The 25,595-nt window shown below is 55.9% G+C and overlaps 1 protein-coding gene across 5 annotated transcripts in view; it reads right to left on the reverse strand.

Moving 5' to 3' along the window:
* PACS1 (phosphofurin acidic cluster sorting protein 1) overlaps positions 1 to 25,595 on the reverse strand; it is a 105,692-nt gene that overhangs the window by 13,198 nt on the left and 66,899 nt on the right. For 2 of the 5 annotated variants that reach the window (XM_048857058.2, XM_048857061.2), the window contains exons 3-16: positions 25,168 to 25,257; positions 21,691 to 21,816; positions 21,261 to 21,405; positions 17,502 to 17,593; positions 16,739 to 16,819; positions 15,342 to 15,401; positions 14,247 to 14,407; positions 10,870 to 10,963; positions 9,794 to 9,874; positions 9,292 to 9,407; positions 6,388 to 6,526; positions 5,640 to 5,744; positions 4,295 to 4,401; positions 131 to 285 (exon numbers count right to left, since the gene is read on the reverse strand). In XM_048857058.2, the coding sequence (XP_048713015.1) occupies positions 131 to 285; positions 4,295 to 4,401; positions 5,640 to 5,744; positions 6,388 to 6,526; positions 9,292 to 9,407; positions 9,794 to 9,874; positions 10,870 to 10,963; positions 14,247 to 14,407; positions 15,342 to 15,401; positions 16,739 to 16,819; positions 17,502 to 17,593; positions 21,261 to 21,405; positions 21,691 to 21,816; positions 25,168 to 25,257 (1,552 nt within the window). The remainder of the gene's footprint in view (positions 1 to 130; positions 286 to 4,294; positions 4,402 to 5,639; positions 5,745 to 6,387; positions 6,527 to 9,291; positions 9,408 to 9,793; positions 9,875 to 10,869; positions 10,964 to 14,246; positions 14,408 to 15,341; positions 15,402 to 16,738; positions 16,820 to 17,501; positions 17,594 to 21,260; positions 21,406 to 21,690; positions 21,817 to 25,167; positions 25,258 to 25,595) is intronic. The other 3 variants (XM_048857059.2, XM_048857060.2, XM_048857062.2) reach the window with 3 other exon arrangements.

Genomic DNA, 25,595 nt, shown 5'->3' on the forward strand with positions numbered 1-25,595 from the left:
CCCACCCATGGCATCGCCACACGAACAGGGAGAGGCTAGAACAAGGCCTGCACCGACAGCCGCACTCTGGCTGCAGGGGGGTCAAGCAGGACTCGCGCCAGCTGGGCGGGGTCTGGGCAGAGGCGCCTACCCAGCGGGACGATGAGGAACCGCATGTAGCTAAGCCAGTCTGGGGTCTTGTTCGCCAGCTGCTTCACAAAGAAACGGAGGATGGCACTGAGGTAACTCTGCCCCCCCACAGCCACCACCTTCACGGGCCGCGGCACGGAGGAGTTGCAGTTGCAGCTGGAAAAGAAAGGACAATGGGAATGTGTGCACTTATTGCGCCCTTCTGCCTGCAGGGTACGACGCTAAATCACGCTAGGCAGCGAGCCCTCGCCTGGCACTGAGACATGACCAACTCTAGGTTGGGGCACGGGGGCTCTTTATACAGGGATCCCTCATCCTGTGGTGAGATGCAGCCAGCTCTGGGGTGGGACCCAGGGGCCATTTATACAGGAGTCCCTTGGCCAGCGAGGAAGACAATGGATGCCCCTCCCCATTCACTGTGGTAGGCAGTACAGGCAATGAGGGCTGCTGTTCCTTCCAGGCACCGAGTTGATGAGCGACTGCTATCTCCGGCACTGCTGTGCCCAGCTGTAATTACCATGCCAGGAAGCAGGCCGTAAATCCCAGCAGAGTGCTCCAGCGGGACTCGCAGATGAAAAGCTTTGCCCTGAGCAGGGCAGCAGACCATGGAGCAGTGACGTCAGCAACCCACCAGCTAGACAGAGCAGCTGCCGCCTGCACTGAGGAAGGTCTCCTCTGAGGGAGGAGCCAGCAGAGCCTGGCATTGCTGCTCTCTGCCACATGGAGCATCCTGGGGGGCCTGATGCCGCTCCAGCCGCTCTCAGCCCTGGGACCCATGGTGCCCCACTGAGCTGTGGAGGTGGCTCTCAGAGCAGCTCCCGATGGGTTGGCCCCCCTGCCAGGCCCAGCGCATGTGCTCAGGACCAAGGACCCCTCCAGCATTGCTAACGCCCAGCATGTCCATGGGCCTGGCGCCCTACAGCCCAGCCCAGCGCTGCGTCTCCAGCAGCTGATCTAGGGCAGCTGCAGTTAAACGTGCCACACAACGGCCACCACTAGAGGGCACCAGAGAACCACCAACTTCCTTTAGGCAGCTAATAGGGCCAAAGCAAGGAGCTACCACATGGCTTTGGGACAGCCTGTCCCCCAGGCAACAGAAAAGATCAGTGCTACAGTGCAGTGTCATGGGCCCTCCCGGCTACACCATCCTAGACCCCCCCTTGCTCTAGTCCGCTCCCTGTATTTCACTAGCACTGCTTCCTTTTTCACCAACATGCAACTGCTGATGCAAGAGCCTTCTCCTCTGCAGTTGCTCCCCATCTCACCTGCCCGAGCTGACAGCGTCTCCTCTCCCCTTGGCTTAGGCCTCTGCCTCTCCCCTCCTCTGTCAAGCAGAACAATGCTATACCTCTTCCTCCAGGAGCGCAAGTCGCTGCAGGCGTTGCCAGCCAGCCTCCAAGCCATCAGTACTCAAATCCCCCTTCATGGGGGCCACCAGATTCAAGGCCTGGACCACAGGTAAGAGTGATTTTGCTGGAAGCTGTAACCACTGGGGCTGCAGTGGATTCTGTGACAGCCTGCAATAGCAGGATCAGGTCTTGATGGCCCAGAGGGCCACTTCTAATCCTATGTCCAAATGCAGAGGGCAGGGATGTTCACACTCACACAGGTTGTCCTCTCCCCGGGAAAGGAGCGTGGGCCCAGGTTTCCCCTTCAGACAGACCCCCCGTGGGGGAGGGCTGCAGGCTGACAGATGTGGGTGATCTGCAGAGGCAAGCGATGGGCTTTCAGCCTTTCTTGCATTTTTCTGATCTAACCAGCCAGGTTTGCTTTCGGCACCTATCCCTGCAGGATCTGATGCACAAAGGCAGGTGGGAGAAACAAACTTTCATTTATCTACTTCAGAAGAAAGTGAAGTCGGAGCGTTCCTGGAGGTCTCCGTGGGTGTGCCGGGAGATTGGGAGCTCACTCCCCTTTGGTGAAGGGAGGAGGTGGAACTATTAGGAAAGAACATTTCTCCCAGCTGTCTGTAGAGCAGTGGTTCTCAAACTTTTGTACTGGTGACATAGCAAGCTTCTGAGTGCAACCCCCCTTATAAATTAAAAATACTTTTAAATATCTTTAACACCATTATAAATGCAGGAGGCAAAGTGGGATTTGGGGTGGAGGCTGACAGTTCGTGACCCCCTCTGTAATAACCTCGTGACCCCCTGAGGGGTCCCGACCCCCAGTTTGAGAACCCCTGCTGTAGAGCATCTAAGGCCTTGTCTACACTATGGGGGGAGACTGATCTAAGTTACGCGTTGAAGTACTTAGATCTACTTTACCGCGGGGTCCACACTATGCGATGTTGATGGGAGACGCTCTCCTGTCGACTCCCCTTGTGATTCTTATTCAGGTGGAGTTCAGGAATTGACGGGAGAGCGATCAGCGGTCAAGACCCGATAAATTGACCGCCCATGCGTCAATCCCCCGGTAAGTGTAGACAAACCCCAAGTTGCAGGTGTTACTACGTCCTGCCTGTCTGACTCAGCCTGCCCCTTTCTTGGTACCTGGACTCGTAATTCTTTTCCTAGCTCTCCAGGTGCCCACAGAGTCTCCTGGAGAGAGACAAGGCTGATGGGACCTGACTTTCTAACAAGCACATTTCGGCTTGGTTTTTTTAGGGGAATCTTTCATACCTTTCTACATCTTAAATAAGCCCCAAGCTCCTGTCTCTCTGCCATGCAGGCGGAAGGAGAGATGGCTCTATGGAACAGTTAGCCGTCTGCATTACAATCGGCTCACCTGAAAACAACCTCAGGGAACAGACAGCATTTTAAAGTGTGGAGATGGGCAGAAAGAGTGGGTAAAAATAGCCTGGCTGCATCCCCAGCCAGCTGTTGCTGAGTCACAGCCTCAGAGGTCAGGGAAAGGCCCGCATACCTGCACTGCTGGCAGCGTCTGCAGAGCACCTCTAGCTGCAGGGAAGCAGCCCAGTGGCGGATCTGCTGGCAATGCACGACCTGGGTTAGGAGCAGAGCCGGCTGGGGCGCAGTGGGGATTGCAGACTGTAGGCAAGGCCTAGGCGGCTCCACTTGTGCATGAAGCAGGCTGGGGTTTGTCCCTCAGATACCACAATATTCAGAGTCATAGGCAAGAGAACCATGGAAAGACTCCAGCCCTCATGTCCCTGCACTATGAATGAAGTATCTTACACATCTGTGGCAGCCTTCACCCTGCAGGCCCCTGCTGTGCTATACATGAATCATCCACTACTGGAATGCAGACTTCTCTGGGGTGGAACACAGCAGCTATTACATTGAGATAGTTCATCTAGCAGTGAAATGCAGCCAGCTCTGGAGAGAGATGGGGGAGGGAGTTATACAGGGAATGCTTGCCCAGCAATGAAATGCCTCTGGGGTGGGGCAAGGGGCGATTTGTAGAGGGACCTCTTGCTGAGGGGTGAGACGCAACCAGCTCTGGTGTGGAACACAGCAGCCGTTTGACAGCTTAGAGCACATAAAGTGAAGCAGCCAGGGATGTTTTAAACGGGTGGAATATAATTACCATGCTGGACTCTGGGCAGGACCTTGGGGGCTAACGGACAGGAACATTATATGGTCAGGAAGCCCTTGAATGAACACAAGTGGCCAGGATCTTGGTTTTATTTCCCATCTGAAAACAGCATCTCAAGTGGCACAGGACTAGCATCACCCTGGGGCCGTGGTTCAATCCTGGATCCGAACGAACGATCCCCTATTGGATCAACAGCCCTTCCTCCTACTTTACCACACTGCCAACTACCGCTCAGTCACTGGCACCCGGACTCGCCTGGAGGAGAGCACCCCCTGCTCAGTCCCCCACCCAGCTCCCTGCAGCACAGCTCCTCCTAGTGCCACGCTGGGGTGTTGGGGCCTGCATTGACAGTGAGGGAAGAGCACCCCCAATTGAGCTCCTGCCCCCCTTCCTGCAGCGCCTAGCCCCACACTGGGGCATTGGTTTGGTGTCAACTCCAAGAGGAGAGTGCCCTCTAATGAGCCTCCCACAACGCTCATGCCGCTCCTTGGTCTTGCCTAGAGGCCTCCCCTTCCAAGCACTGATCTGGCCCCAGCCTGCTTAGCTTGTGAGAGCTGCCTCACAACTCACGGCAGGGTTAGCGAATAGAGCAACTGCACCATACCCACATCGACAGAAACCACCTGCCCCCGGCGCAGGGGCCAGAGGGCCGCCGCCCTTCACTCACTATCTCTGGATCCTGGTGAGGACGGCAGACAGGACGGCCTGTACTTCCACGGTGGAGCAGGGGCACACGACTGGCTTCTTCTGGTCCCGAAGCAGCTCGGCCACATACTGGCAAGGAGAGGAGGAAAGGTGAGCCCAGTGCGCCCGGGTGTATGGGAGCAAAGTGATCTGTTACAACACCTGCCACGAATACTCCCCCTCTGTGCTTAGCAACCAGAGTCCCTGGGGACAGGTGGGCAAGCGGGCCCCTCCCTGCGCCGGTTGGCTGTTGCTGCCGAGGGCTGGCAGGCGGCAATGGCCATGGGGCGCGTGTTCATTCCAGACTGCCAAGGGCCGGGAGCGCTGTGGCTGCCTAGTGAGTGGGAAGTGGCAGCTGTGGGGCAGCAGAGGCTGGTTTGCTTGGGGCTTGGCAATCTCAGGTGTGAGATCAAGGCAAGTCAAGACTCCCCTTCATGGCTCGCAGAGGCATGTTGCCTACAATGCCCACGCAACAGGCTCCAGTGAGGGACCTGCTTGGGGGCGGGGGGAGAGAAGTCAAGGCTACACAGCCCTGGTCTCTCCGCTGAGCGTGCAAACAAGAGTGGGCCTGTCAGCTGCAATCCGGAGGGTGCTGTGTACTCTGGGGGTGCCACCTGTGCAGGGCAGGAGGACAGGCCTCGAGAGGTGTTTGGCATTGCAGTGAGGAGGGCTAGCGAGGGACACGCAGAGACCCAGAGCCGTCAGATCACATGCTTGCCCTGGTCCGGACTGGGAAAGATCAGCATCCGCCCCAGAGCTTCCTATAGCCACAGCTTGGGGAGACTCCACGCCAGGTCAAGGGGGATGCTCAGATGGGATTCAAACTCGGCCATGCAGTCACAGCAGCAGCATTAACGCTCACCTGCAGGGAAATGTCTGTGGGCAGCCAACCCGGCCTCGCCCCCTGGCCCTTCCCATTCAGCCCCCTCCTCAGCTCAGCCCAGGCAATGCCCTGTACTCCCATTGCTCGCACAGACCGGAGCACCACCCAACAGGCCCCGCTGCCTGCAATGGCTCCCCGCAGAGGCTGGGTCCAGGCGACACGGCCAACGGCCCCTCTGCGGAGCAGCCATTTCCACTCCCAGGGCAGCAGGGCTCCGAGGGCCCGGGTGACCCGAGCTGTGGCTCAGTTTGCATTGGAAAAGGCAGGCACGGTGACGGCAGCAGAGCCCAGAGACTGGCAGGGCGGGGGACAGGCCCCATCCCCTCGCTCAGGGCTGAGGCATGTCAGCGGAAGACAGGGAAACAGAGGGGCCTCGTCTCCATGGGTCACTGCCACCCTGCCCAGCAGCACCTGCAGGGTCCCGTCCCAGGGCCGGCCTCCTTACCTGGCCTTGCCAGTCGGCCGCATTCACCAGGATGATGTTCTCGGGCAGGGCCGTGTCTGACACCAGGATCTGGTTCAGCTGGTCATAGATGATCTTGCGAGGAATCTGTTGGGGAGGGAGGGTGAGGGGAGGGCTAAGCCTTGGCAGGGCACAGGCAACACACACTGGGCTGGGCCAGAACCCTGGAGGTTCCCCTGGTGAGCTGCTTCTCCTTTGGTGCTGTTACCCGGAGCCCGGTCCCCTGCCTTTCCTTCAGCTCTGTGTATCCAGCCACCTGCCTCAAGGCCCCTGCTGCCCCCCACAGCCCGCGTTGGTAGGAAGAGGAGGGAAGGCAACTCCTACAAGGGGAGTTCAGAGAGGTAAATCCATTAGCTGAACTAGAATGTGGCCAGGACACGGGATCTAGCTCTGTTATACACAGTGCCTGGGATATGTGCTGAGTGCCAGCGGGCAGGACACAACTGTACAGATCGTCAGGAAGATGGAAAGCTACTGCACAAAGTCTCCCTTAGTGCCGCGCTGGGGCACCGGAGCCAGGACTGACCCAAGGGAGAGTGCCCCATACTGAGCACCCGCCTCCGCTCCCCGCAGCACTGCCCCCCCGATGCCACTGATGTCACTCATTGCAGCCCCTGGCTCTCCGTACAGGACTCCCAGGCAACCGACTATGTGATGAGCTCCCAGCTGTAGGTGGTGCAGGCTGGGCTCACCCCCCATAGAACAGTGCCTGGGGTTGCATTCACATCACCTGTGTGCTATGGCCCAGGTCCGGGGACCTCTCGCTGTCCGAGCTGTTGGTCCGTTCGCTCAGGGGTTTGGAGAGCTGTCTCTCCTTCAGCGGAGTGCTTCTCTTCTGCCGGGGCGTGTGCGCTGCACCTTCCATTCTGCTGCAGCATACAAAGGACAGTGCTGTTGGCCTGGTTCCCCGGCATGGCACAGCATCCATGGGAGAGCAGGGTCCTTCCCCCATGCACCAGGGTCTCTGATTGCAGATACACACACAGGCCCCGCTCAGGTCTAAGCCACGCCCTGGGGCTCCTCTGAGCGTTTGCACCAGGACAACACTTGCCCGCTGGCAAGGGGACAGAGTGGCATGGCCATGTGACTTGGGTTTCCTGGCACATTGCCAAGAGCGGGAGCTCAGCAACGCTGCTGGGTACAAACAGGACTGGGTGGGCTGGTCAGACACAGGGAGAGCCCATGTACAGTCTGTAGCCAGCACAGGCCGAGAGGGAACCCCAGGGGCGGGCTGGGTCTCCTCCTCTAGCTGCGGATCCAGGGCGGGCTCCTAGCCAGTTCAGAGGGCTCTCTCCCATGATCCAGATTCCTGCAGCAATCTCAGAGCAGCAGAGGGGGCTGTGCTAGGTGTTGGGGCTCGATCCCCACAGGAATGCAGAGCCCGCCAATGGCTGGCAGGTTTGGCATCTCTCCTGGAGGGCGAAGACCATACTGTGCAGGCCTTGGACATACGAGCTAACAAAGCACCATGGGGGGCCGCGGGATCCAGAACATGGTCAGTTCAGAGCACAAAGCTCCACACTCCTGCCCACACCCTCCTCCCTCAGTCGGGCAAGAAGGGCATGCTCTCCAGCCCAGGCCCCTGTGGGATGAGGTTGGCACCCTCTCCAGCCTACACTCCCAACCATGGAGCTGGGGCTAGAACCCAGGAGTCCTGGCTCCCAGTCCCCTGCTCTAACCACTAGACCCTGCCACCGCACTGCTAAGGGATATTTGTCAGTTCCCCTTCCGATGGCCTCGGCCCATTAGAGTGTGCCGCTCCCCTGAAACGTGACCTTGGCTCAGATGGTCCCACCTTACTGCACAGCCCAGCTTGGGTACTGGAGGCCCAGCTCTTCCGCCACTGACTAGAATATGGTTTTAGTCCTTGCTCCTAGATTCAGACGCGTAAAGGCAGGAAGGGCCGGTTTGATCATACCGTCTGAGCTCCCCACCAGGGGCCAGCCCAGCCAGCTGAACTAGAGCTCTGTTAGTGCCCGAGAGCCAGCTCAGCTCTGGGGGAGGAGAGGTGGATTGTTAACCAGCTCGTGCCCCCCCCCCCCCCGAAGTTCAGACTCTCCCCTGCTGGAGGCGGGAAGCCGGGGGCTTGCAGTGCTGGCAGGCGGGAAACAAGAGCTTTTCGCTTGTAAGCCGAGCAGATCTGATCTGGAGCCTGGCCTGAAGGAAGCGGCAGCGCTCCCAGGAGCCCGAGGACACAGCCGCCTCTGCTGCCACCTGGCAGCAATTAAGCAAAGGCATTAACTCCAGGACAAAGCAGCCTGGTGCTTCGCTCCAAGAAGGCACTGCTTCAGCACTAAGACAAATGGGGGGGGAGGGGTATTGATGGTGTCGTCCCCGCCCCCATAGCATCTGGGAGAGGAGCCAGCACGGTGGGCCTGCGTCGCACGCTGAAGCTGCACTTTTGTCCATAGTGTCTCCAAGCAAACACCTCTCGAGGCCTGTCCTCCTGCCCTGCACAGGTGGCACCCCCAGAGTACACAGCACCCTCCGGATTGGCAGGTTTCCATTGGGAACGTACGGACATTTGAACACACCAGGTATGTGGATCCAATCCTTCACTCAGTGCAGCTCCGGCACGGCCCCACTGCCTTCACAGCGGGGGAGGCCCGGTACCCACAGGGAATATCGGGGACGGGATGGGGGCCCGACACCACACAGTCAAAGGTTCAAATACAGCCACATCGAGATTGCCCACAGACCATCCAGTGCTGGAGGCTCAGAGCCATAAGGCATCGCCACCCTCCCTGGCCTGGGATGGAATGGGCAATAGCAGACCGGACCAGAAACCCCTAGCCAGGGGAAGATGCCTAATGCTGGGTACTGGATGCAGAATGCCACACAGTCCTCTGAGCGCCCAACACCTGATATGGGGAAACTGAGGCGACTTAGTGAAAACCACACATTCCAAGGGCAGAGCCAGAGATGCCACCCAGGCCTCCTGACTCCTGCAACATCCCCTTTCTCTCTGGGAGGGTCTCAGGCTGTTCAGGTGCAACACACCAGGTTGTTCTGGCGGGGAATCTCGGCAGGGCTGTAACCAGCAGTTTGCTTTGAACCGCTCCAGTTCAGGGCCAACTCATTGGAGAGCACAAAGCAGGGATTGCCTCCGAGGGGCAAACCCCACTGATCCTGGTGATCTCATCCCCCAGCCTGCTAGTGTGAGACATCAGTGACCTATGACAAGCGAGGGATGCGTGCCCCTGGGATTTTGGGGCTGGAGTGACAGTTCAAGTAACGCCCGCAGAGAGCCTGTGCTCAGGGAGAATTCAATAAGAGAAATCGAGTTCCACTGGCTGTGAGGTCAAGGAGCCTCCTCCCTGGGTGTCGAGCAGAATCTGACCCCAACCCTGCAGAGCGCTGGGGAAAGGGCCCGCCTGGGAACGGACAAGGAGGTGGAACCTGTCTATTAAGAGCTACATCAAGACAGGCCATGGAAGGGGAGCAATGGCTGATAGCTATCAGCCTGGCTAGGAGCCAGCTCCCTAAAGGGGAAAGGGAAATGACCTATTCTCTGCCCTCTGAGCCAGCCAAGCCCTGCCCTGGGCTGGCCTGGAGCCAGTGCCCCTAGAGGCAGTCACCTGCTGTTCTATGCAATCCACGTCTCCCATCCCTGGTTTCAAAGCAGGCAGCTTACCTGGGTGATGCTATGCTCTGAAGCTCCCCCTTGCTGCTCTTCATGGGCGTCTTGACTTTTTCGGGGATGACTAACGTGGTGCTGGAGTCTCCGAACGTGTCCTGCTCGCTCGCTTCCTACGGACATGGAAAGGGAACGAGGAGGTTCCAGAGCTCCTTCTGGCCATCAGCAGCTGGGGCCCTAGCAGGGGACAGTTCGCAGCCAAAAGCCACCGACTGTGTCGTACCAAGCAGCCACTGACTGGAGGTGCCAACTTGAGACAAATTGGGCTCCATTATCAGAGGGGCTGTATGCCCCCATCCTGAGCTCAGCTTCCTGGCACTCTACCCACTAGGCCATGCTGCCTCCTGGGGCAAACGGGCACCAGCACAGGGTGTTACCTTGGGCATGTGAGCTCCCCCAAAAGGGAGGGGCCTGTACATGCCATGTCCCCCTTGCTCCAGCTCCTAAGCCAGGCAGAGCACCGAGGGGAGAGCAAGCCAGCGTGGCTGGGGCATATTACCAGGGTGTCTATTTCGTTGAGGCTGTCGTCCAGGTTTTTATTCCGCGAAGGTTTCAACTTGTCCCCGACGGCTGCGTCCATCTGAAAAACCAGCCAAGGGCAGAAGGATGGGGGGTTTACAGGTCTGGGGCAGACACTGCCCTACTGTGCTCACTCCTCCTCAGCCACCCCAAGGGCCGCTGCTCAGAGTCACTGGCCCAGCCAGGATCCCAACAGTGCTTCCCAGCTCATCCCCTGGAGTCCTGCCCCCCTTGGCTGAGTGCTCCGTCGAGACAGTGAAGCTCTTTGGGCAAGGTATGAAGGGCCAGGCACACTCCGGGCATCCCCTGGCAGCATTGCCACTGTGCTGAGCAGGAACGCTTCATGGCCTCCTTGGGCTTCACTGCCCATCTGCCTGTGTCCACCAGCCGGCTTCTGGCTGACACTGGACTGGCAGCTCTCAGTGTTCGTACAGCACCTAGCACACCGGGGGCTCGGCCAGGAGTGGGGGTATTGTATGTTGCCGAATACAGATAATCAATGCTGATAAGAAGCAGCTTGGCCTTTTACAAACACTGGTGTTAGAAAACCCAGTTTGTATGTGCCGGGCTCTCAGGAAGCAAACTCTGCCTAGGAGCTGGGGAGCACCGTGGTGCCAAAGGGGAGGCCCCACTGCCCTTCTGTGCACCAAAGCTGCCTGGACTGAGGGAGGATTGGGGGGCAGTTCAAACTGGCCAGGATAGGTGCTGGCTAAGATTTTAGTGACTACGAGGCACAGGCAGCTGCCCATTGCACTGACAGGCCGCGCTGCTCTGCCTCAGCCAGTCCCCAGGCCAAGCGGCACGCGGCCGTTCAGCAGTGCTCAGGGAGGAGATGGCACCTGTCCGTGCACAGCACTCCCGCAGCCACCTGGCTCCAGCAGAGATCCTGCGACTGCATTCACATGCGTTGGAAGTCGAGGTCCGAGCCTCAGCGTGACATATACCAGCTGCGAATCACCACGCAGCCAGACCCACATGGGCCCCCACATGGGCCCACTACGTCTGGCACCCCCAGCTGGAACACGAGACCCACTCCCTCCCTGTGCGATGACTCACCGGGCTGGTGGCATCTTTGCCCAGGCTCCCCTTGCTGTTAAGGCTTCCAATTTCTGTCTGGGAGCTGGACTGAGACATCCCTTCGAAGAAAGGCCTAGCAGGGAGAGATGCAGCGGATCAGGGAACAAAGTGCTTCTGCAGACCCTGGCCCAGGGCGAGGAGAGGGTTAGAGGGATTCAAGCCCCAGGGACGGCCTGCGCGAATCCCGGGCGTATTTCAGTGCCTATGGGCCGGCCTGCACGGCGGAGACTTTGGCTGATATTTAAAGACCCATTTCCTCCCACGGTTTGCATGGCTCTGCAAGAGGCACTCCGCACTGGCAAGCAATGAACGCTAGCGCAGGGCTTCCCGTCCCTTCCAGGTTCCCCGGCACCATCTCCGCTACGGAGCATCTAACGCCCAGCCTGGTTTGGAGCGACAGGCTCACCTTACCCACAAGGGGCTCTCTCCAGGGGCCTCTCTCCCTGGAAACGCTGCAGTGCTGCTGGGCCCCTCCTAGCTCCAAGCAGGGAAGGTTGGGGGCTGGGCAGACACACAGCAGGCCTCGTCTGCGTGAGAAAGCTGAGACGGTGTCACTTACAGACCGAACTAGTCTGGTGCCAAAGGCCCTGTGAACGCTGCAGCTCAAGTCGTCTGGGAACAGGGTTAATTCAAACCGAGATCAGAGTGTGTCCGTGTGGGGATTTGCACTGATCTCCCTGACACCACGCGAGTGTGTGCGCCGATCAGCCTTGCTCTGGTACCAGAGGGGCCTATGTCAGGTTAGCCTGAGTCCTGGGCCACCCACAGAGCTGCAGTACCATAACACCCTGCAGGAGTTCAGTCAGCACACAAGCCTGCAAGGCTGGTTTGGGCTAGGCCTGGCTTCTCTCCGTTCGACTCGCATTGGTCCATTTACTGGGAGCGCTAACCCCATTGCACCAGTGTGAAACCAATACGAGTCCAAACGCAAAAGCTGCAGCGATTTCCCACAACCCAGTGCAACGTCTGGGAATGGGTTACAGCTAAATCGCAACAAGGCCTTCTCTTACATCCAGGTGGCCTGGTATCCTGGCTTCCATTCACAGCTTCAGTCACACCAGTCTCCGGGAGAAACGTACACAAGCCATCCATCTCGCATGCCTTCCCCAGGAGATGGGGGAGCCGAGCTACAGAGAGGGGAAGGGCGCAGATGCCAAGGCCCTTGGGTGGCAAGACTGGGGCAGGACAGAACCAGGAGATCCAGCACCTCGTCCCCTGTTGTAGCCTGTGTGTGGCTGAAAGCTTCTGCACAGTCAGCTACAGCTCAGTGCTCCTGATCCGGTGTTTGAACCCCAACCCACCAGGCCTTGAGCCCAGCAAGTCCATCTCAAGCTCTGGCTCGCGGTAGCCCTAGGGAGCGGCCTGGCGTCAGGGATGCAGTTCGGGCCAATCAGAGCCAGGCTGGCGTTTAGGAGAGCCGCGCAGCCCTTCGCCGGGGCTGTGGTGCTATGCCAGGGCTGGATCAGAGCAGCGAGGGACATGAGCAGCTACAGCGATGCTGAGAGCTGGGCAGCGCGGGGACAGCAAGCACCAGAGCCTGGGGGGGCGAGATCACTGGCTGTGCTCTGTGGGGGAGAACAGAGCACAGCTCAGGTGCGGGAGGAGGAGATGGTGTGTTATTGGTAGGGCTGGACTGGCAGCCCACACTTGCTTTGGGAAGGGGAGGGGGGGGCCTCAGATTGCTATTGGTGTCTGATTAAGCACGTGCGATGTTGGCCTTGGCTGTGACTCACACCGAATATGGCCGTGATCTAAGGAGCCGGTTTTCCACAGCCCCTGATCAACCTCTCAGCAACAGCAACTCCCAGCCCATTTGGCAATGCTGGAGAAGGGCCCCCAAGCCCCCTGCGATAGAACTGCACTCCCCACAGACCGCCATGTGGGTAAGGCACAGGGCTGGGAGCCAGGACTCCTGGGTTCTCTTCCAACTTACGGGAAGTGATTGGGGTCCAGTGGGTTAGACCAGACCAGAGCTGGCAATGGGGATTCCTGGGCTCTATCCCCAGCTCTTGGAGGGGAGGGGAGTGTAGGGGTTAGAGCAGAGGTGCTGGGAGCCAGAAATCCTGGGCTCTGTTCCCAGGTTTGGGAGGGGAGGTGTGTCTAATGGTGAGAGCAAAGGAATGAGCTCCTTACTGGGGTCCGTGAAGCACCGTGACTGAAGCCATAGCTCTAGGCAGATGGCAGGAATCCTGTTCAGGCAGCCTCTCAGAGTGCCCAAGGGCTTGTGAGGGCAGGTGCGGTAGAGGTGTTATAGACTGTGATGTTGAGGGGGGGACTGGGTGGGGTGTTGAGGGGGGGGGGGGGACACCCTCAGGAGAAGGGTCTGCAGCAGCAGTGGCTGGCATGCATGAGCAAAGCAGGGCGAGAAACAACCTAGCTGAACAGATCACTCCTTTCATCCAGGCATCTCCAAGGGCTGCACAAATCCTAATTAATCCTCAGTTCCCAGGGGAAGGCATGTGACACCAGTCTCAGCTGCAGGGGAAGAGCCCTAGAGCATCAGCGCTCTGATTCCAGACTGGATGGATGTACTAACGGAGATCCTGAGTCTCAGCCCATTTGGGTAGTTTCCATGAGGCTTGTTGGATGGGGGGCTCTGAATGTGCAGTTGAGATGCAGGGCCCTTTTCCCCTCTAGTGTCCTTAGCCAACATGCACCCTTATGTCACTGACACAGCGGCGGCTGCGCTCCACCCCAGAATTAGCTGCACTTCAATGCAGCTGTTTCCTAAAGCACTGTGGAGACTTACACTGTCACTCATGGAGAATTACAATCATTTTCAACCATCTCAGGGGCACCCTGTGCTCCCTTCTCCTTGCTGTCTAGTCTCATGGCTGGATTGTGAACTCTGTAGGGCAGGGAGCGCATCTGTGTTACAGGTTCATACAGCACCCAGCACAATGAACCTGGGCCCTCTGGGAGCTACCACAGTGTAAATAACAACAGTGTTTCACAGACAGTCACGGAGCACTGTAGATACTTGCTGCATCAATGTCATATGGGAAGAGACTCCCAGAGCCCTGACTCCTAGTCCCCCAGCCCACACTATCAGTAGTATTACAAGAGTGCTTGGAGGCCCCAGCCAAGATCAGGACCCTGCTATGTCAGATGCTGCACAAAATGTGTGGCAAGATACTAGCCATGGCCCTGAGGAGCTCTCAGTCTAAACAGATGAGACCAGGAGAAGGTGGGAGGGGAAACTGAGGCACCGAGAAGGGAAGCGACTTGCCCAAGTTCACTCAGCAAGGCAGTGGCAGAGCTGGGAGCAGCTGCCGTGTCCCATTGGTCCCACCAGCCCAGGTTCACTCCCTGTTGCAGCTGTCGCTCACCGTGCTGCCCCCACTGCCAGCACTCACTTGAGCTTGGGCTTGGGCGTGCTGAGGATGCTCTCCGTCTCCTCCATCTCCGGGCCACTGTCGCTGGGGTTGTACATCTCCAGGCTGTCATACAACTCGTCCAGGTCCTCCTCCACCTCTCGGATCTGCTCCCTGGAGACGTGCTCCAGGCCAAAGCCAACCTGCGGGCAGGAGACTCCAGACTAGACCAGGGCCAGGCAACCCGGAGTAGAGACTGCATATTTTGTGGAAGCCCACGGGAGTGAGTGCTAGAAGAAGCCTGAAGGACCTCCTCCTGCTCGTGGCTCTCCTTCCCCAGCCAATGGCATGTCAAGGGTCTAACACCCCACCAATCAGCTGTCGGTTGACATCTCCCAGAGAACATCGAGAGTCACCCACAGAGCAATGGCCCGGCCAGTCCCAGATCCCATGTCAGAGAACGGCTATCACCGAAGGTTCAGGAAGAGTTCCAAGAAACCTCCGAGGCAGATGATGGACTACACTGCTCTCACAGGCATGTCTAACACCCAGCAGCACACGGCTGCTTTAGCCCATGAAGCAGGAGGGGCCCCTACTTAGTCTCATTCACCTCCTGATCCTTTGGTTGTTAGAAGGTTGAGGGGAAGAGGGATCTTGTAGTCAGAATAGGAGGGCTGGAATTCAGGACCCCCGGGTTCTATCCGCAGCTCTGAGACAAATGGGGTCCAGAGGTTGGAGCTGGGGGTAACTGGTAACAGAGGTCAGACTGCTGGAAGGGGAGTGTGGGAGGGAGAGATGGCTTCATGATTAGAGCAGGGGATTGAGAACCTGGCACAGAAGTGATGGGATTTGCCATGAATGACTCAGTGGAGGAACTAGGACAGAACCCGGAAGTCCTGGCTCCCAGCCCCTCTCTGCTCTAGCCACTAGACCCTACTCCCCTTCCTTCCAACAACAAAAACGAGACAAACCATTGAAGGACTTGAGTTTGGAGCTCACACTGCCATTCATCTGGAGGAGGGAAGAACAGTGATGAGGGATGCATTTCACCTGATCTGGATCACAGCCCATCTACCAACAAGAGACCACGGAAATAGCGAAGGCATTTGCAACAAGACAGGGAAGGGCTGCACCTACCTCATCCGACACCTTGAACCTCTTCAGTAAAGCCACAAACTTCTGCTTTATATTTGGCTGCTGTGAAGAAACGGTGCCATTGACTCGTTACAGTGACACCAAGAAAGGGAACAGGAATCAGGGGCCCCAATGAGGGGGTGCAGGCCTTTGCTGTAGGCGCGACTGAGGGGCCAATGGAAGGAGAATATCACATCGCCCCACAGATAATCCCAGTTACCCTAATCAGGGGTTCTCAGGACAAATTTTTTGGTGGCCTCTGAGTGCGGCCACCAACTTTTGCTGGTGGCCACTTTCACATTTTTTCCTAAAATACTTGATTAATTTTAGGAAAAACAAACAAATATGCACATATACACATCCAAATCATGGTCATTTATTTATTGCTAGCTAGTAAGACCGTTGTGAAAAGTGATATTAGCAAACATACAAGTATCACATTCCACAGCAGACTTACTCTGCCCTGGCAAGCCTGGGGACAAATTAAACCCTGGATGGGGGGCCAGGGGAGGCAGCAGCGGGCTAGAACCTGAAGCCCCACCGCCAGAGCCTGCGGCCTGCCACCTTGCCACCCCAGGGCCGAAGCCCAAAGCCTGAGCCCCACCGCCTCTGGGAAAGTGGAGAACTCACTGGGTGCCACAGTGGCCGCGGTTGAGAAATGCTGCCCTAAGTGACAGTTCAAAGTCCACCAGTTTCCAAACCTGATGCAGGGCTGGACATAGGGAACATGCAGAGTGAAGCACAGCACTCCCTAGCACCATGCTGGTGCACTGGGGTTAGCACCAACCCAGAGGGGAGCACTACTCCTCCTGAGTCACCCACACGTTTCCACGCTGCACCTCTGGCTCGTCCTCCGGAGGTCTAGCCCAGAGCAAGCCTGCTTAGCTTGCAAACCAGCCAAGCTCACTGTGCGAGATGGCAAGGCTGAAAGCAGGCATAGCAGCTGCATGCAGCTCAGAGGCGGTTATCACAGCTAGGTGTTAAAGGAGAGGCATGCAAGCAGCTCTGGTAACTGCCTTCTGAGCAGGGCATGGTGAGAGGCAGCATTACTGCAGGCCAGTTCCTAGGAGACAGGGCAGAGCTTACCAGCCACGGCTTAGGTCAAACAGCCACGCCTGGACAAGCGACAGTGCGGTGGAAAGGGGACAGCCTGACAGCTCTGGAGATTGCCGCTGCATAGCTCCCCCAGCAGCGTGTCTGAATGTGCTGAATAGTGGTCACTTAGAGAGGCGAATGGCTCCTTCTGCCCCATCCCAAGTCCCAGAGCCATCCAGTCCCCCCGGAGGCTGCTTATGACCAGTTCAGAGACCCTCTTGGCCCGGCCGGCATGCACCAGGCCTCGCACCAGACTGGAGCCAGAAGGCGACCAGCCAGCCAGCGCACCCGCAGAACACACTCACCCGAGTGATTGCCGAGGCCGAGGCCAGTTTCCGCCTCGTTTTCTTCACCTTCCGGAGATCCTCATCTTCGTAAAATAAGTCCTTGTGGGGTAGGGGAGACAGCACATTCAGAGAAATAATACCCCCAGGCCCTGGGGCTATGGAAGCCTGGCCACACTGCCATAGCTAGCTCTCTTAACCAGGATCTCCCTGGTCCTCGGGCCACAGCAGCTCAGCTCCAGGCAGGTACAGTTCCACATAGGCTGCCTCTAGCAGCAGCCCAGTCATAGGTGACCACTTGGGGCAGCCAGCCAAGGGATCAGTGGCCTGGAGTCCACAGTCCTCAGCTAGATCCCAAAGGGAGGCTGCTCTGCAGCTTGTCTGCCTCTCCCCTCCCTTCCCAAAGGGGGGTGGCTCCCAGAGCCAGCTCCCAGCCTGGCTTGCACAGTACCACCTCTTGCTCCCTTTGCCCCCAGAGGTGCAGGCTGGAAGGGGGAGCTACTTAGCATCTTTTTCAGAGCTCGCTGGGGGCACTCGTCTCTGCCTTGATTCAGCCACTGAAGTAAACGGGGCTGGGGAGGGTTAAAGGCAGAAACCAGGTGAAAACCCCCCCTGCTGCGGAGAGATCAGGACTGGAGGAAAGCCTGAACCCATGGAAAGAGGGGTTTGCAAATGGAGGCAGCCAGGCCCAGCCAGCCTATTGCTTTGTAATGCCTTACAATGGAGCTCTGCCCTGAGCACTCTGAGGGGGCAGCAGACTGGGAAGGGGGAGGTGCGGGGTTACCTGTCCGTGTAGGGGATCATCGCTGCCCTCCTGCTCCGAGGAGAAGCTCTCCTCCTCCTCTTCCGAGTAGTTGTCGATGTCAGGGGACCGATCTGGAAGACACAGCTGGGGTTAGGCTGGAAGTCCAGCTTGAGAGCTTAGCGCTGTCAGCAGAATAGGGTCCAGGACACCACACATCACAGCCTAGCAGGTCAGAGCGTGCTCAGCAGTGCAGACTAGTCCTCCAGGGCAGTGCAGTCCAGCCAGAGCCCTAGTCTCTGTATAGCCTGGCCTATGTTACAGATGGGATAGCAGGCAGCCAGCACTGGGCCTCTCCACCATCAGACAAGCACACGCCTTCTCTAGTGGAAAATACCACGCGGCCATATGTAGCCACAGAGTGGTCAGGACTCAGTTTTAAGGGTGATCCGAAAGAGAAGCGTGTGTCCTTTTTTGGTCATGCACAATATAGACAAGAGAGGCTTTAGTGGCTTGGCTTTCCATTAGAAATTCAGACCTCGGCTACCCTGGAAGGTTCTGTGGGTGACCGGAGAGCTAAGAGGGCTCCGGCACCATGGGACTCACCGAGGCAGGTCTGCTTGAGAAGGCCTTTTATGCCGACTCTTTCGAAAGCTGGGTTGTGCCACAGTAGTGCCTGGATGCCCTGCTCTGCTGGGGGGTGGCACAGACACCAGGGGAGCTAGGACCCGAAGGACTTACAGTCTAAACAGGCAAGAGGCTGAAGAAAAGCCGGATTAGTGACCCAACTGGGGGGATGGGGAAACCAAGGCACCGAGGGAAGGGTCACATTTGAGTGGCTTAGATTCATAGACTGTAAGGGCAGAAGGGACCATTGTGGTCATCTAGTCTGAGCTCCTGCATAGCCAAGGCCTCAGGGCTTCTCTGCACCAACACCTGGTTGAACTAGAGCAGAGCTGTTAGGAAAACAGACAACCTTGGTTTAAGAATTACCAGTGATGGAGAATCCAACACAGCCCGTGGCAGGTTGTTTCAATACTTAATTACCCTCCCTATGAAAAATGTATGCCTTAGTTCTAGTCTGAATTCATCTAGTTTCAACTTCCAGCCCCTGGCTCTTGTTAGACCTTTGTCTGCCAGACTGAAGGGCCCATTAGCCAATTTCTGTTCCCCGCGTGGGAGCTTACGGACCAAGTCACTCCTGAACCTTCCCTTTATTAAGCTAAATAGCTTGAGCTCCTGGAGACATGTATCCCCATCCTTTACTTCGGCACGTAAGGCCTTCCTTCCACGGTAACTCGGGCACTTCGGCACCTAAATCCCAGTGACTTTCAATGAGACTCAAGCTCCCTAAGTCGTGTTTGGAAATGGGACTTAGGCACGGTTACCATAAGGGACTTACTCAAGGTGGCCCAGGGAGTCAAACCCAGGTCTCCTAGGCAAGTGCTGAGCCACCAGGCCAGCCTTCCACTGGATGAAAAGCTGGTAGAAAATAAAGTCTGTTGAAGATTCAACCCCTCCCCACTTCATTTAAGGGATGAGAAAGCTCCCAGGCAGCTTCTTTGGGGTCTCAAAACCCCAGGGAACAGCCATCCCTGATACATCTAAGGTAAAAGCAAAAGAATCCTTTCAAACGCCCTAAAGGAGCAAATAAACTAGCACACGCCCAGTCAATCCTCCTCTGCCCCTCTCCTTCAGTCATGTCCAAAGACAGCATCCCCATGGCCCATAGCAGCCCATAGCACTTCTGATTGCAGCCCTGCCTGCATCCAATGACTAGAGAACAGTCGCTCTGTGCAGGGTGTGGAGAAGTGTGGAATATGGAGCCAGCCCAACATCTGAGAGGAGCTGGCCATGGACTGACTGATGAACTTGGGAACTGTGCTGATTATTGAGCTGCAAACAGCTCCCTGCACTCCCTTTGGGACCATCTGGTATTTCCCATTATTTGACAGACAGTTATTTGTATCTGGTTAGTGTCTTTTGGGGGTGGGGAGTCATCCTTGGACACTATTAAAATAAAATAATTGCTTAAATTCTCACTCAAGGACAAAGAGCAGCTGGTGCTGGAGTTTGAGAGAGAGGATTTCATGGCTCACAATATTTACATTCCTGTTTCCTCACGCAATCTAGCAGAGTAGAACCACCTCTCCCTTTGCAGCAACAAGCCTGGCCCCTCTTTAGTGCCTTTCATTGGAGGCTCTCACAGCACTTTACGAGCATTAACACACACACACACACACACAGACTTCCTAGAAGATAGGGCCAAGGGGTGTGGCACACGCACCACATACACACTGGGGGGATGTCTCCACTAATATGCTCAGCAGCTAAATTGTTAACCATATTGACATGTACATTGTCATCGGTATGCTTCAGAGTTAACATCCTGTTGAGATGAATGAGGTTCCATTTGATGATGCTTGTTTCAGGCTGCCTGCAGACTAAGGCAGACACTACTACATCCTTCACATGTGCAGCAACCAAAAGAACTGCACAGATTTGTTTTTAATGAAAGCTAGATAAAAGAGTACGATTCTGTGGCAAAGACTAAATTCTGCCACCACAGAGGAACTTAGGCTCTGTCTATGAGAGACCTGGACTGATTTCTATTTGCCTCAATATGCCAGACAGGAAAGGGTGCAGATTTCCAGATTAACAGGTGCCCCCCCCACCCCCATCAGTGCCCACTGCTTTCCCTTGTCAGGTCACGCAGTTACTGGGAATAAACCCAAATATTAAAATAAATCCAACACAGAGCCTGCATCTCCATCAGTTTCCCTGGCAACCAGATTTACTGCCTAGGCAGCCATCCACGACAGTATCATAAACGGAAGGATTCCAAGACGCAGGGCTAAATATAGCCGTGTTGGAAGGAATTAGCCTCCATTGTTCAAACAAGATCTGATGCGAATGGACGTGGTGGAACTGGGCCCTGAGCAGGGTTTTGCCTTCACTTCTGCAGATTAAACACATTAAAACCCGAGACTGAATCGCTGTACAGGTAACCAAGAGGGGGCTGATGCCCAGCCAGCTGCTGTTCGCACCTGAGCTGTGCCACAGAAGCACCAGGAACACATGTAGCTGCGCAGGGATAGAATGTAACTGAAGAGGCTCCATGTGTTTTCTAAGGCACTGCCTCCAACCATGCATACAAGAGACTAGCAGAGCTGTACAATGCAGAATGGAACCAGCAGGCATGTGGCTTTTACAGCTGGTAGGTTTCAGGGATCAAGAAAAATCTGTTCTGCTTCTGAGACTTTAGTCAAGCCAAGCCTCTGGAGAAAAGTGTTTTTGCCACAGTGTGGAAATGCAACTCCCTCTGGGGAGGAACGTGTAGCCACCCTCTATAACAGCTCAGGACAGGAAGGAAAGAATTCTCGGTCCCAGGGAAAAGGCAGAGCGGGGAGGGAATTTAGAACATAATTCCCCCTGGTGGAGTTTGGCCAGGACACTGGCTCCAATACCCCAGTTCTAGCAGACAGCAAGTGACTCACTCAGGAACTTTAATGACCAGGTCAGGACACTGGCTCTGCTTCATCTGAAGGAGGCACCACCTCCAGCGCCGTGTCCCCTGCCACCCACCCCTCTCCCAGCAGGGAGGGAGGGGGGCACATGCTCAATGGAGAGGATCGAAAACACCTGGGCCCCATCTTGGCAATAGCTGCAGCTCGCTGTACTAACTGAGTATTACCGAGCTGTGCACCTGCCTAGTGATGCTGGCTCCACGGCAGCCAATGAACTTCCCCTCTGGATACTCCATGCCCAAGCCCCACCACCCCAAACTAGTCCCCTCCTTACCGGACAGTTTCGACTTAAGCCCTTCGTGATCAATTGGCTGGCTGGACAGAGAGTAGATTTTAATCTCAGCAACGGGCACAGAGACGTCCTTCACGTTACTGTGGAGTCCAAGCACCAGAGCTCCTTCGCTGGGGTGCTGCATGACCTGGGCAGGGGAGACACCACGTGGCATGTACTCCCAGCGGGCCCCGCAGGAGGCTACTGAGACTACCGAGCCCATCACCCACACCGAGACTGTGGCCCCACATGGGCCAAGCTGACACAAGACTGAGACAGCTCAGCTGGTCTAGGTGTCTCTGGCTAGGTCCCACCTCTGAGCCCAGCCTAGGGACACAGCACTCTGCCTCTGCCTGAGCTAAAGAGGGGGGGAGGTTACATGTAATCACTTCTTCCCCATGGCCGTTCCTGGGGCCTCCCTCCTCCTCCTCACCTCAGCCATGTTGATGAGCCCAACAGCCAGAGTCTTGTAGCCCAGGATGGTCCGGTTTTTGTATCTCTTCCTTCTCTGTAGCATGATCTGCAGTTTGTTGGCATCTCGCTTCAGGAAGTGGGGGTACTGCAAGGGCAAGTGACAGTCAAGGGAGCAGCAACAACAGGGGGCCGCATGAGAGCCCGGTATGTTTGGGGTGCCAGGTGGCCCAGTGCAAGGGTGTGGGGGGCAGAGATCTGTCTGGGGGCTCCCATGGGGGTACTCAGGAAGGCTGCTAAAAACCCCATGTCCAGCCCTGCTAGAGAGAGACTCTCCCAACACGCATCACGGGCTGATGGTGAGTGCGGGCACACTGCTGAAGACCGGCCTAGCGGACACTTGCTCGCCCAGGCTGCCAGGTAGCCAGGAGGAAGCATGGTGCCCTGCTTATAGCGGACGTGCAGAGGGTGGTCAATACATGCCACGGCTTCCACTGGAGGAAGACCTGTCAGGTCATGCGGAGCCTCTGAGGCTCAGGAGAAGGCTTATTGGCCAAGCTACGATGATGATCACATCTCATGTTTCCAGGGGTTCAGAGGAGAGCTCTAGTGCTCAGGGAGGCATCCCCCCATCCTATCCCTCTTCCATGGACAGCACTGGGTAGCAAAGCCTCGTGCATCTTCCTCCCAGGCACCAAATAGCAGCTCCCACCTTAGGCACAGTGCTTGGTCTGATCAGTAAAAGCAGGCGGCCAGGCTACATGGGGTGGTGCTCAGAGCTAGTATGACAAAGCCATGGAAGTGGGATCTAAGATCCCGTCCACACCTGTTTGGTGATCAGCCCCCTGGTGGGATCCAGCTTGCATGGTGAGCAGCAGCCAAGGCTCAACAAGACCATAAGGGGCACACATTTACAATTCTCAGAGCTCGTAACTGCTTGTCCCGGGAAGCAGGGATTTATGCAGCACAGCGGACAGTCAGGCACAGAGGGTGAGCTGTTCTGTCCGGGGGCAGGGTGGCTGCAGCTCCACTGGCAGGAGAAAGAGGATGGGAAAATCTCATGCCACTACCTGCATGAGTAACAACGTGAGCAGAAGTGTCTTCTCTGGAAACAACCCATGCTAGGTTTGCAGATGGCAACTAGCATTGCGCAGGGAGACCAAGCACAGAGGGAGGGGGAATAACGTTCTGCCCTCCTGTCATGTCTTCCTCCAGGAATCCAAGTGCTCTATGAACTTTAATCCTCCTCTCTCTTTGGGAGGCAGGTAAATTATTCCCATCTTACACGTGGCAAAATTGCAGCACTGAAAGATGACGTTTTCAAAAGCACTAAAGTGATTAAGGAGCCTACATCCCACTGAGTCCGATTTGGGCTCCTAAATCACTTATGAAAATGGGTCTTTAGAACTGCATTTTTAGAAGTGCCAGTGATTTTACCCTTGAGCCAAGGACAAACTGAGGGAATAGCAGAGCTGGGACTAGAACCCACGACTCCTGGATTTCAGTCCCTGCTCTGCCCATTAGCTCACATTCCCTTCCAAAAACCAAGAACAGAACCCAGGAGTCCTGCTTGACAGTTCCCTGCCTTCCCATGCCTCCCACTGATTATACCTTCTTCCTGAAAGAAACCAAGTTAATTTCAAGAAGTGTCTGGAAGCCAACTGTTGAAAGAGGCAGTGTTCTGGATGGCTATTCTGAGCGTACCGCAGCTTCCAAAAGCTGCTACACAAGAGAGGCTTTAAGGAAGGGATCAGACAGGTCATGAACACCTTGAAATAATCCAGGAAGACAAATGTGTTATGCTCAATGTCTGAGCACAATACACAGCTCCAGGATACGCAGTCCAGGGCAGTACTTTGCATTCACTGGCCAATGAGGTGTGGCAAAAGCTTCATTGTCATTTTGAGCCTGTATTTAAAAAAACAAAGGGAGGATACAGTATCCCACATGAGAAATAACAAGGCTCTTTCTATGCCACTCTTTTGGCTGAGTGCAGGGAAGAAGGGGACATTCAGAACTGCTCCAAGGACCTGTCCCAGGCCAGGACTGGCTGCAAACACTTTCAATTGCTAAAAGAGATGGAAACTGCCAAAGGATGTCGTTACAACAGTTTAATTAATCAATTCTTATTACTGCCCACTGTGCATTTTCCTGCAGGATTCAAATCATTTGGAAATCCTCTTATGCTGTATTATCAGCAACATTTGGGTGTTTTTAAAGAGGGCAAAAAACTGGGGACGTGGGGGAAGCTAGTCCGCTTTGTGCATATCACTCTGCTTAGGAAGTTATAGTAGGCTGGTCAGTTTCACTCTGTGATCAGTGACACTGGCTCATATACTCTAGGGATGCTGGTTGGTTCCCCACATGAAAGGGGAAGGGTCACATCTCAAAAAGATACAAAGCATATCAGGAAAACACAAGAGTCCCATGGTACAAGGCTGACATTTGGGGCCTGAACTATCACACAGTCGCTTCTCTGCTGCCAAGATCTTACAAGGGTGGAGGGAGTTGTCAAAGGGGTCAAGCAGCAGGGACGAAACATGGCACGCTGCGTGGAGAGTGCAGCTGTAAGCCACTGATTTTGGGATTGCTGCCTCATTCAATCTAGGTACTTGTACGGTCCCAGCACTGGAGTATCTGCATCCTCCATCATTAATGGCATGGCAGGGTTGCTTACAGTACCACGGGAATGGGCTCAACGACCCAGGAAGTCCAGTCCAATCCTGCATTCCTAAGAATGCTCCCATTTTACAGATGGGGAAACTGAGGTAGAGGGATGATAAAGGACTTGCCCAAGGTCACACTGGGAATATAATTTCGGTCTCCCACCCAACTGTTAGACTGGATTTAAGGCAGAGGGCAGGCAGGGGGAATGTCAAACAGGAGATGATGGTATTGTCATTGCTTGGAGCTTTCAAGGAAACCTGGTGTTATTAAGTGCAACTGTGCCTGTTCAGCTTGCCACTTCCAAGAGCTTTGTAGCCCTGTGGGCATTAAGGACTCTGGAAGGCCCCTCCAGCCAAGAGCAGAGGCTGTCTGAGCTGCTGAGGGACTCCAATTGTAATGCAAAGTTTCTCTCTATGGCTATGTCTACACTACCGCAGTAAGTTGACCTATGCTATGCAACTCCAGCTACATGAATAACGTAGTTGGAGTCAACGTACCTTAGGTCGAGTTACCGTGGGGTCTACACCACAGGGAGTCGACAGGAGAAACTTTCCCTTCGACCTACCTTACTCTTCTCGTCGGAGGTGGGGGGGCGATGTAGAGTACAGGGGTCGACTGGAGAGCAATCTGCAGTCAATTTGGTGGGTCTTTACTAGACCCGCTAAATCAACCACTGGTGGATCGATCTCAGAGCGTGGATCCCGGCTGTAGTGTAGACCTGCCCTTGGGTATATTGGAAGAGACATAACCTTAAGCTGGTGCCACACGGGAGTTCTCACCTGTCAAGGAAAAGGCCTCTCTAGTTCAGAGCCCCACAGCTGCACGCACTCACCTGTAGCGAGAAGGTCAGCTGAAGCTCTGTCTCTACAAGTCCGCTGACCGGCAGGACAATCTCATTGGATCTCAGGATCCTCTTTGAGCCCTGTAACCAACACAGAGCAGACAGTGTGACATGCGTTCAGGATCAGGACAGGCAGAGAATAGTGCCCAAATCAGCACCAGCAGGGCAACCTGGCCCAGCACTGCCCCCACATCAACCTGTGCCAACCCCACCCTGGAGGGCCCAGCTACATAGAGAGAAGGTATCACAGCCTCCTGCTCATGCTGATCCTTGGCCACAGCTGTGAAGGGAGCTTGGGGGCGAGGACGGGATTGAAATCCACCCTACATCTGTCCCAGAGGCCAGCTCTCCAATGCACTGCCTGGCAGATCTCCGAAGGGAGCGCCAATACCACACCTGCACGTGTCCTGTAAGAAGCA

The sequence above is a fragment of the Caretta caretta genome, chromosome 7 (genome assembly GCF_965140235.1).
Source record: "Caretta caretta isolate rCarCar2 chromosome 7, rCarCar1.hap1, whole genome shotgun sequence".
Classification (NCBI taxonomy): domain Eukaryota; kingdom Metazoa; phylum Chordata; order Testudines; family Cheloniidae; genus Caretta; species Caretta caretta.